Here is a 12,617-nt window from a genome sequence, read left to right on the forward strand (position 1 = left end):
TATAATTAACCAAATACAGTTTCTCATAAGGGATTCAAACTCAAAAGGTGCAATACATAGACTGTTCAGAAAATTCTGTTGTACCAAATACCCACAGTTGTCCACAGAAAAAATCGTCAGATACATACTATATCGATTCAGGAAGCAATTACTTTGCTGGAAGAGGACGTTGATTTATGCTAATTATGACAACATGAGTTAGTGACCAATTTTCCATAGATGTGGGCCTAACAGTTAATATAGCATGTCAGGGAAGTAATTAGGCATTAAAATACCTCCAGTAAATCACAACTTTTTGAAGGAATAGTTCTTTTATTCCCTACCATGTGAATCCTTAAATGGTAGGTTTAGATATTTCTGTATTTCTTTTAAAAAATATAGACACTATAGTACAGAGACTTTAAGCTACCCAATAATGTTATACACATTTATTTGTCCATATATATAAAATATTTATTGCTTTTAATGTAGGAGATTCTCTCTTTAACTTTCTTTTACCTTTAAAACTGTTTAATTTTTATAATGTTGTATTCACTCTGAACTCAAAGTTTTTGTTTCCTGTATCTGTAGGAAGAAAACTGAATTATTATGCCCCATAGAGTGAACACTTTGTTTATTTGAGTTTAAAAGGGAAATTTGCAGATATTTAACAAGTAGAATTATCTGGACTTTTTAACTCCCCCTCCCACCAGCCCTTTCTCTCTCTGTCTTCCTATGTGAGAGGAATGTCCTCTTTGCTATTTCCTTTAAAAATCGTTAAAAATTAAATGTCTCTAGTCTAGTGTTTCAGAAATGCATTCTGTTAGATCTTACCCTCGTGGTGTAGGCTGCCTCAGGATCATCTTCCAGCACCCTGGAAAGTCCAAAGTCAGACACTTTGCACACAAGGTTACTGTTGATTAAGATGTTTCTGGCAGCAAGGTCTCTATGCACGTAACCCATGTCGGAAAGGTACTTCATTCCTGCAGCGATGCCTCTCAGCATGCCAACGAGCTGAATCACGGTGAATTGCCCATCGTTTTTCTATTAAAATGATGTCGAAATATTAATCCAGCAACAACAATCACTGGGGGGAGATTTGAAAGGATCTGCCTTCAAACCCCAAATGAATACTCTCACCAAATTCATATGCAATTTCTAACTGAAGGAGGATGGAAGGAGTTATGAAATAAATCATTAACTTTGTACCCTGGATCAGTCCTCTGCTTGGTCAAAGCCTCTCAAGGCTTGAAAGCCCTTGTCAAAAATCGAAGTTAGTTGCCCTTTTCTGCATTGCAATTCGTTTATTCTCAGTCGTTGGGGGCAGTATTTCATCATTCTGACCTAGTACCTGCCTTAGACAAACACTGTAACTTTTTTTGGGTGCTTTAAGATAAGCTAGCTGGAAAGGCACGTTGGGGTGAGCCCGAAGTGGCAGGAGATGGAGATCCTTCAGGCACACATGGGCACACGTGGGAGGAGGGACGTGCCAGAGCCATGACCAGGACAACACTGGTGACTCTTGGCAGCTTGCTGTCTTTGTCAAGGGCACCGGACTTAGGTGCAGCCACACAGCCTAAGGCCCAACAGATGATTATTTTGCAATAAAGGGATGATACAGCCGTAAGAGACTAGAGAACTTGAAAACATGCATAAGAAATCCGGTAACAGAATCTGGGGGAGGCTGGAGATCACTGTGCCGTCACCTCCCCTAATCAATGGTAGGAGTCACTATAGGAAATGTGGAAAAGTGACAGCCTATAAGGTTCAACTGGGCCTGCAAATATGTTACACCGTTGGCACGAGCTATTTGGTAACATAACGAGTTTCCAACAAGTAAAATTTGGATGCTTGCACATAAAACAGAATCTTTTCCTGCAACACAGAAGGTCTGACAGCATTAGTGATATTGTCTGTCACCATATGACCACTGCACCTGCACAAGTCGTGGCTGGCTCTCAGATGGGTTATAAGCCCGTTTAACTTCTTCATCAACACAGATGATTTGCATGGACCTTTTAGACGACTTTTCCTTACTCTGCCTGATATTAGACATTCTGAGAAAGTTAGGTACTTGCAAAAAATGCTTCTCTTTTTTTCCCCTTTCCTCTATCCTTCCTTTCCACCTCCCCTTCCTTTCTCCTGTCTTTCTTTCAATTTTTTTTATTTTATTTTTTTGGGGGAAGGAAATTAACATTCACTTAAATAGAACTGTAGGGACATATGATTTTGGATTTAAGCTTCTAGAAAGGACAATTTACAAACCAAAGTTTATTTTTTGAAGTATGACTATTCCGACTCCAGATATTTCTATTGATTTATAAGTTCTGCTCAAAAGTGGCTCAATTTCAGCTTCAATGTCATAGTCAACATACAAGCAACACTTTGAATAATTAAATTTGTTTCAGACCTACCTTTAAAAATGTATCTAAAGAGCCATTTTCCATGTACTCTGTCACTATCATCACTGGTTTGCCTGAAAAGAAAACAGTGGTATGAACTGCAACTTTTTGATTTTGCATTCTTATCCAGAAAAACTTTACTAGAAGGTGTTATTTTTGTTCATACTGTATATAATTCTTTTGAAAAGTGTCCACTTTGAGTAGCAAGTAAATTCATGACATGATGGTATCTTCGTGTAATGTGAGGGGGCAGTGAGAAGAAACTTATCAAAAGATTAATAACAGATTGACCTTTAAGATATAACAATACATAATTTTCAACACTAAAATCAATTTATGTAAAAATGAGTTTAAAGATACATTTTATTTTAATAGAGGTAATGGTATAATGTGCCAAATAATATCCAGCAAAGAATTGTGAATGTATTTATCTTTTCCACAATTCTGAATAAAAGCTCTTATCCCATCTAACTGCACTGCTTGTGATCCCTTGAATATATGTTGTATTTTGCTAACTTTATTTCTCTATTCTTGTAACTCCTTTCCTCATTCCTACCTCACTCTCCCTTCTCTGTCACACACTTACAATCTCTGTCAATCCAGTGTTTTTCATTCTTCAACTCTGTTCTAATTTCTCTTGCTATCTGGAAATTTCTCTTGTAATCATTGTTTCCTCCCTCTCTCATGTCTGATGCAGGGGTGCAAGGTAGAGATTAGCTGGACAGACTGTGGAGTCACACTGTGTGGCTTTGAATCCCAGATCAATCACTTATTATGATGCAATCTTGTGCAAATCAATCATTACCTCTGTGCCTTGATTTTCCCATCTGTAAAAGATGGATGTTAATGGCACCTAACTCGTAGAGTTGTGGTGAGCATCCAGCAAGACATAAGGATCTGCAAGTCACTTAGAATAGGGCCTATCACTTAGAATTTGCTGGTTAAACTTTTTGCTGGATATAAGTTGTCTATGAGAATAGATCGTATTTTATCCCCTATAAAATTCAGGCACTTTGTATACAATATATCTGTGATACAAGGTTAAAAATACATGACCCAAAATCCTTCTTTATATGAGAAAATATCTAAAACATGAGTGTTAGTTTTATCACTTCACATTAATCTCACTATATTTTAAAGCATGCCCCTTTCCTATTTAATAAAGCATGCTACGTAAAGTTTGTATTAGTTTAAAGTATTTTGAGGTAAGTAAAAAGAGATCTTATGTCAAAAAATGCTATCTTATATGTCTATTAATTTTTTTTATGTCTATTAATTAACTTATTTTATTAGGAGGGGAAACAACGCTTGTACAATCAGGAGATTGTAATGATTGCATTATAATGAATGTAGTGGCATTCTCCAGAAAGACATCTGTATTTTACTTAAGAAATCATTACTTCAAGTCATAGAATTAGAACATGCATATTTATTCATACAACACTATTTAGAAGTACAAATAAAGCTATAGAAAGTCAGACAATTGCATATGAAAAAGAAATAACTAGGAATAAAGATTTTTTTCATTTCAAGATCAAGATCACTTAAAACGTATTATTTGGAATAATAAGGTGGGACTGTCTTACTTAGATAACTATATCTTTTTAAAATACTTCAGAAGCAATATTCTTTTAATGAAATGCTATGAGTATATTGCAAAGCCAGATACATTTCTCTCTTCCTGTTTAATGTTTATAAAAGTAATTTATTTGTAGATGCCTGTATTAGGTGAAACGCCACATATGCAGAGAAGGAGCACTGGATGTGAAGATATCATTTGATCTAAACTTTGAAGACTGCAGGGGTCACTGATGTAATAAAAGGTGACAGATATTCCAGGAAGAAGAGGCAGCATGTGCCAAGCTGACAAGTCATGAAAGAACCCATCAAGTTCAAATATGGGTAGAGCTCTGGATTTTCACTTTGTCGATGCAAAAGTGATGGGAGATGAACTGGGAAAGACTTTATTTTAAAACTGACTGGGCCTACACTAGTAAAAAATAAAAAGAAATACGGTTCATAATGTATTTGTAAATGTCTGTCACAACACAACAGAAGAAAAGATTATAAATAGTTTTTTTTCTTTAATATAATTTTAATCAAGGCTCATGAGTAGAGAAAGGCTTCTAATTTAACTTTAATTATATTGCCACACCTGTTTTAATTCAGACAGATTTAAAAAGAGACTAAATTCTGTTTTGGACCCTCGTGGTCCCATTCTCACATCAGAGGGCCCATTACAGACTTTCATTAATGTTGAAGCCCCTTTTCTTTCTAAAGTCCACAACTAATATGCCACCCCAAGGGTGAAAGCCAAAATATTTGACACCTGCGTTGGCATGGGTACATATGTGTCAGAAGTTCCACCAGCTATAGTGCTGGAGTATCCAGAATATCCTGCTGTACCAGACATCATCACCCCTTCATTTGGCTGGTTTCAGGAATTCAGATGTAACCAGGGATGAAACTGAGTAGTCATACAAAGGGGACATATGAGTAATCCTGGCACCAGCTTTTTATCAAACACTAACAAAGTATTCTAATAAATTTAGAGATAATAGAGTCAAAGGGTACGTACCAGCTAAACTTCAGCCCTGATCCAATTAGAAGGAGGCCTACATTTTCTGGAATCAGCCTGGGTAGCTCTTTTATTCTGACTCTGACTCTCACTTACAGAAATCCACTGGGGGAATTGTCATAGTATAATTGGAATTGGAAGAACTGATTTCCAACAGATATTCAGAGAAAATAGTCTTAGATTTCCCTCATTGGCACCTCTCAGCTCATAATATATGAGTAGGTATCTTGTCTATCAAACTGATACTCTGATCTTAGTCCATCATTATCAATTTGACCCCACTCCTTTATGATTGTAGCATCTCCCTGATAGTTCTACTTATGAAATTTTCAGTTTTCTTCTACTTTTTTTGTAGAATTTCTTCATTTTATCTACCCTTTAATTTTTATTTTTTTTTTATTTTTTTTTATTTATTTTTTTTTTTACCCTTTAATTTTTAGACTCTTACTTTTCTTTTACCATTATGGGTCAGTGGTAAATATTTAGTATTTCTCACCCAAGGTATATTGAGTGTAAGTTGGATGGAAGTCCTATGTAAAAAAATATTTTTCTTTGGTGAGTTTGTTCCATAAATTCAATCCAAATTCACTGAGCTTAGAATAAAAAAAAATTACACTGGAAAGAGAATGAACTGATCAGAAGACTTCTAGACTTTGAATAATATACATTTGGAAAGAAAAAAATACATTTACTTTTTAGGGAAATGGGCACCTGGCATTTGTTCTGTAAGATTTCTTAGATTTCATCACCTAGTTTTAAAAGTCAGATTAATTATTTATGACAGTGTAGGTTGTAATGTCAATAACGAAAATATTATTTGAGAAGCATGATAGGGAACTAAAACACTTCTCACATTTTAGAATATGGGAGAAAAGCAATTAAAATGAATGTTTGCAAACAAGCAGGATCTTCTTTTGTTGACAAGAATAAGACACTTTAGGACCCATTCGATTATTTTTTATGCTTGAGTCATTTTAATGCTAATTATATTTAGTTTGGCTTATGTTTTGTCTCAGTTCCTGCTAGCCTGCAAGAATGACATAGCAATAATTAATGTGGCTCACTCTAACCCTTGTAAATTCAATAAAACTGTAGAAATCATTTTCCATTATCCAGCTCAAAGTACAGACAAAGAATAGATTTGCCAATAATTTTGAAAGCATATTATCAAAAATCTATATAAAAAGAGCTCAGAAAGCATGTCAAAACATGATTCTAATCACAGAGCAGAGTTTTTATATTATTTTATATTATTTACCAAAGATCTAGCTCAGGCAGTCTAAGTATTAATAGAAGCATATTATTTGTGGAATTCACCAACCTTGTATTTAGTCATTCAGTTTTGGTAATCACAAAAGAGCTACAATCTATTGATTTATTGAATTTTCACTCTTTATAAGGCACAATGTTATTTTTAATCTTATTAAATTCCGTAACAGTGGTATTACAGAATAAATTTTTCAGAGAAAGGAAAGTGAGGCTTAAAAAGATTCAGTGTATGACGTGAGTTGACTAGTGCCAATATATAAGAACCAAAGCTGAGAATCTAATTTATGTCCACCTGACTATAAAGGATGTTTTCCTTTCCTCCACACCATGATGCCTATAGCTTTTAAAACACTTATTTTAAAATTAAAATTTTAGTTTAAAATCTCACAAGTATTTACTCTTTTGTGTTATCCACAAACTTGGTAATCATGACTGTTGCCGTGACAAACTATCCAGCCACTAATGGCAGATCTAGAGGAATTTAGCTTTTCTCAGTAAATAATATATCCTTACATATGACTATTACTTACATATGTTCTGAGTGTTCTGAAATATTCTATAGTGAAATGGTCTTGGATTCTATTTATATGGAGGTATACAAAGCAATAAAACCCATAGAAACAGAAAGTAGAAATGTTATTGCTAGCAGCTGGAGAAGGAAGGGAGAGTTGCTCTTCAGCATGTATAAATGTTCAGTTTGCAAGACAAAAGAGTTGTGGAGATCATCTGTACAACATGTGGTTATAATGAACAATATACACTTGAAAACATAAGAGGACAGATACATGACATGGGAGGTTATTTTACTGCAGTGGAAAAACTGAGTTTGATTCCTTATTCTGTGATTTTTTTGGTGCTAATGTCCATCACAAATCCAAGACAGGAGAGAAATGCCACCCTTGGTAAAGTAATCCTTTTCCATAAGGTATCTCAGAGTTAAGTGAAACAAACTTTGGGGAGTGTTGATCTAGCCCTTGTCTTTCAGAGCGTTGCCCTAACAGTCAGCAGAGCTATCACTGGGGAGCGTATTAGAAGTGCATAATCTTAATGCTCAAGTTGATCTATTGAAACAAATTCTACATTTTAGCAATATCCTCAGAGGCACATAAAATTTTGAGAAACCGTAAACTAGGCCACATTGCAAAAGTTGCAGCTAAATCTGGGCTTATTATTTTATTTGCATTGATACCACATGCTTTTCTGAAACCATTAGCTCATCAATAAACACTTGATACCACTTAGGGCTCTACTCAGGGAGCATTTGATTTAGAAGCATCATAATTCACTGGAGAATAATTGTCACTGGGTTTCTCTTAGAAATATTTTACAAGACTTGTAAATAATTAAAAGTATGCCTCTGCTTATACTTACATATCTACAGTTTTATTTCACTCTGTCATTCTATTTGGATGATATTCCATTTAGTATACTAAAACTTGCAGCTGTTTGAAATTACTTTTATTTTGACCCCAAGGGAAACTTGAGATAAGTCAAATATTGTGGTTCAATTATTAATGGTTAACCAGAAAGTGGAATCTTATGCTTAGAACTGGAAGAGATAATGCTTATTAAGGGGATAAGGATGGAGGACAAAGTATGGGGCAATTAGAAGGGTACTTGTATTTTAATTCCATTATTATCCTTAGTTGTTGATAACATTTTAGGGAAAAATCATTTATAACATTATGTAATTTTAATTTGGAGAAAGATGATAAAATAAAAGGTCTATATACCTTATCTGAAACAGGAACATGAAAATAGTAATGTCTCTATAAATAGAAACTCAAAACTTTCTGTAATACTATCCTCTATTTCAGATCCTGTACACTGATAAGCTTTCTCATTTCTCAAATTAATAATGATTTAGAATTGTTCAGACATTAGTGAAGGTAGATGATTACTGATGGTGTCAGAAATTATGGACTTTTCAGAGGAGGTGGGGAATCCAAGAATTAAGAAATCTGACAGCTTGTTTTATTAATAGGTGAAATAATTTAAAACTATATAAAAATAATAAATTAAAAATAATTTAAAACTATATTGTTTTATTTACTAATAACAAATCTATGAACCAATAAATTTTGTTTCTATAGTTCTATTTTTTTCAGATAAGCAGGGTTTAGATTTTATCAGGAAGAGCACTTGTAAATGTCTAATAATTATTTTGTATTTCTTAAACCTCATTCTATGCCCTAACAAAGAAAAACAGGTACTGAGTTAATGAACTGGATTTTATTTCTATTCACCTTTTTTTTTTTATTTTTAAGATTTTATTTATTTATGACAGAGAGAGAGAGAGAGAGAGAGAGAGGCAGAGACAGAAGCAGGATCCATGCAGGAAGCCTGATGTGGGACTTGATCCCGGGTCTCCAGGATCACACCCCAGGCTGAAGGCGGCACTAAACCGCTGGGCCACTGGGGCTGACCTGGTTTATCACTGGTTCATAGAATTTGTTCTCCCCCCACACCTTTTTTTTTTAAGATTTTATTTATTTATTCATGAGAGACACAGAGAGATAGGCAGAGACATAGGCAGAGGGAGAAGCAGGCTTCCTACAAGGAACCAAATGCGGGACTCAATCCCAGGACCCTGGGATCACGCCCTGAGCTAAAGGCAGACAGACACTCAACCACTGAGCCACCCAGGCATCCCTAGACTTTGTTTCTTTATGTGAAATGCACAATATAAAATTCAAGCATACTCATACTTCAAACATTTTCATTTTTAGGACTAAAGGTAAATCAATCACTGCATGCTTACAGGCCTCTCAAATGTAAATTGTCCAAACTGAAGTACTGATTACTAACCACAGTCTTGCTCCTCCTAATCTTTTCCCCATAAATGGCAATTCCTTTCTTTGAGGAACTCATGACAAATAATTTATAATTATTGTTGACTCCTCTCTTTTTCCCTATACTCCATATCTAAATCACAAGAAACCTTCCTGTGATTGTCTTCAAAATATATATAGAATTCAACTACTACCATCATCTTGTTAGATCAGTATCCTAATCTAATTCATAATGAAAAAAAATTCATAATGAGGTATGAATAATGTCAGTAGCCTCCCATGGTCTCCCAGCCTAAACACTTGGCTCTATGCTTAACATGGCAGCCTGACTGATCTTGTACACAGATACCAGATTCCATCACATCTTGGTTCTAAAGGCTGCAAAGCACAGATTAAGAGATAGTCTTTACAGGGACCAAAGTGTGCACTATCTACCCTCCTAGTACATTTCCAAATTAAGCTCTTTCCAGTCTACTCTCCCTCATTCCACTGAAGCAATAATGGCTTTAATGTTTCTTGAACATCCCATACAAGTCTCATTTGAGACTTGCTGGTCCTTATTTCTATAATATTTTGCCCCCGATATCTGTAAGGCCTTCACTTTATTCAAGCCTTATCAGAGAGGTCTAAATAAAATAGAAATAAATAAAATAGAAATCCCCAACCCTCAATAGAAGCAATCCTTAATTTCCTCATCTAGCTTTATTTTCTCATTTAATACATTATAAATGTATTTATTCACTTAGTTTCTCTCTCTCCCACCCAAAGCAAACTTCATAAAGGCAGGAACTCAGTCTGTTTAATTTCTGCTGTATCCTGATTAATAGCAAAAGACATGTATTAGGTGATCAGTTAAAATCATTGAATAAATAAATGTCAAGTGTATGCTGAGTGTTGAAATATGAGATTGGTAATATAAACTCTAAGAGCTTGGGCTTGGAAGGTATGCAAAACTGTTTTTAAAATGTGGCATTATGGGACGCCTGGGTGGCTCAGCAGTTGAGCACCTGCCTTCAGCTCAGGGTGTGATCCTAGGGTCCTGGGATCGAGTCCCACATTGGGCTCCCTGCATGGAGCCTGCTTCTCCCTCTGCCTGTATCTCTGCCTCTCTCTCTGTGTTTCTCTCATGAATAAATAAATAAAATCTTTTTTAAAAATGTGGCATTATATTATGCTAGTTTTATGATACTGGATGGGGTATTTGACCTCTTTAAAGTCAATTTTCCCTATCTGTAAAATGAGAACAAATACTAGTGTCTAAACCATAGCATTATTGTTCAGATTAAAGGAGATAATAAATTAAGAGAATTAAGCTTAGTAAATTCTTAAAGCAATGTTAATTGTTAGTGGTAGTAATGGCTGTTATATTCAAAATCCTGTGAAAAGATGATCAAACAATTCCCTTCATATGAATTTTATTTTTTCTAAAGACTGATAGTTTTATAGAATAAGGTTTTAAGAATAAAATATAAACTATATATACCTTTAACTAGTTTTAAATGTTTACATAACTGCATTTAGTCATTCACTCATTTAATATCATTTATGTCTGTTTTTAAAATTACCTAATGTGTCTGGCCCTATGATAGAGACTAGGGGAGCTATAAACATACCAGTTTCAAGAAGCTTATTTTGTAGTAAGGATGATAAAACGTGCAGAAGGGATAACTATGATACTACGCATAGCAAGATAAAGTGCACAGAAATGCAACTAGAGTGTATAAGATTGTCTCTGGCTGAGAATTTACTCATTCAACAGATCCATGAAATACTACCCATGCTGAGCACTGATCTGAACATATTGGTGAGCAAGGCAACAAAAATCTCTGCTCTTTGAGGCTTAAATTCTAATGTAGAACCAGGAAGCTTTCTTTTACTGAGCTATTTGTGGAACTGGGGAGCTTTTCTTTACTGAGCTATTCAACATTATTTAGTGGTTCCTGTATGCAAGGCAGACACTGAGAATAGAAAGAAAAATGAAGATAAATGACACTGATCTCGTGGAGAAAGCCACATCTGAATTCATCCTGAAGGTCAAGTAGAGCCAAGGAAAGTGGAGAGGACATTCTCGGGCTGAATGGAATATTTCAAAGGGGTAGAACAAGAACTCGACAGAGTTTTTATAGAAAGGAAATAATAAAAGATGCAGTTATGGCTTAAAATTATAGTGGGTTAAGCATCAAAGTATATACGTTTTGCTTCATTTGCTTGTTTGGTGATGAAGCATCAGAGGAAAGCAGTGATTTAGTAAAACCTACCCTGGTATAACATCTGTGGAATGGGCTCATGTGAGAAAAGACAAAAGTAGAAAGGCTAGTTTGAAGAGTGTTGAAATGTTCCTGGATAATATATAATAAGAGCCTGCAAAATGGAAGTATCTTTTTTAAGATAAAATGAAATACTATATTTGAAATAACAAATTTATATAAGTCAAAATTGTCTGACAATTTAAACAATCCATTGTCATTGAATGTGCTATCTCTTCAGACATAGAAATAAAAAGAAATAGGGAGAGATTCCTCCAATGTTCCTCTAATATTTTGCTTAAATATATTTATTTTACAAAAGAACCAAATTTATTTGTCCATGACCCTAGATTAAAAAATATAACTATAGGGGATCCCTGGGTGGCTCAGCGGTTTAGCGCCTGCCTTTGGCTCAGGGCGCAATCCTGGAGAGCCAGGATCGAATCCCACGTCGGGCTCCCTGCATGGAGCCTGCTTCTCCCTCCTCCTGTGTCTCTGCCTTTCTCTCTCTCTCTCTGTCTATCATGAATAAATATATAAATAAATCTTAAAAAAGGAAATATAACTATAAATCATTTTAAGACTCAATAGAAGTATTCCTTTAGTCAATTTTGATAATAATTTCCATAAGTGGGGAAAGATAAATCATAAAGAACTTAAAGGTGCTGCAATGAGAAAATTATTTTCCCATTTTTACTTTATTTTTGAATCTCTACAAATAGTAAAATTGGCACTGTATATATTTCATTAAAGCATCTTGTATTGTGAATGAGTCAATTAAGCCTAGATCTGAGGGTTTTTTACATCATTTGTCAGGAAGTCTCTCTAGAATATATAACTATGATATGCCCTGTTTAACAACACATCACAGAATGAATTTGAATTTGGGCCTATGTTTCTGGCACGTAGGGCAGTAATAGGGGAAAGATGAAGGTTCATGATGACACCACCCATAGGAGTGCTACTTCAGACTCCCTACCTCAGTTTCAATCAGAAAAATCACAAGATTTAGTTGCACTTATGTCTCATTATCTGTGTGCTGCAGGTTGAGAATAATTGTTGAATAAATTAGCATCAGATCAGAGAGCATGAAATTAAGGACACAAATAAAGTGAGTTGCAACATGGTAAATTAAAAACAAGTTGAAGACTTCCTCAGCTGAACATCAAGAGGTACATTTATTAAGGGGAAATGCAGTTCGAGTTCACACAGAACTGAAAACAAGACAGAAATATTTTTAATATTTTCATTTTGCTTTATGTATATGTTTAGTTTCATGGCAGCAACATCAAGTAGAATATTTTATTAGGAGATTCGAAATTTCAAATCTGTATTCCTAACCACAGTATTG

General features: G+C 34.8%; 1 protein-coding gene across 4 annotated transcripts in view; it reads right to left on the bottom strand.

Moving 5' to 3' along the window:
* EPHA5 (EPH receptor A5) overlaps positions 1–12,617 on the bottom strand; it is a 345,340-nt gene that overhangs the window by 26,914 nt on the left and 305,809 nt on the right. For all 4 annotated transcript variants that reach the window (XM_038556196.1, XM_038556194.1, XM_038556195.1 and 1 more), the window contains 2 exons: positions 2,394–2,455; positions 814–1,023 (listed from right to left, as the gene is read on the bottom strand). In XM_038556196.1, the coding sequence (XP_038412124.1) occupies positions 814–1,023; positions 2,394–2,455 (272 nt within the window). The remainder of the gene's footprint in view (positions 1–813; positions 1,024–2,393; positions 2,456–12,617) is intronic.

This window comes from Canis lupus, chromosome 13, assembly GCF_011100685.1.
Source record: "Canis lupus familiaris isolate Mischka breed German Shepherd chromosome 13, alternate assembly UU_Cfam_GSD_1.0, whole genome shotgun sequence".
Lineage (NCBI taxonomy): Eukaryota > Metazoa > Chordata > Mammalia > Carnivora > Canidae > Canis > Canis lupus.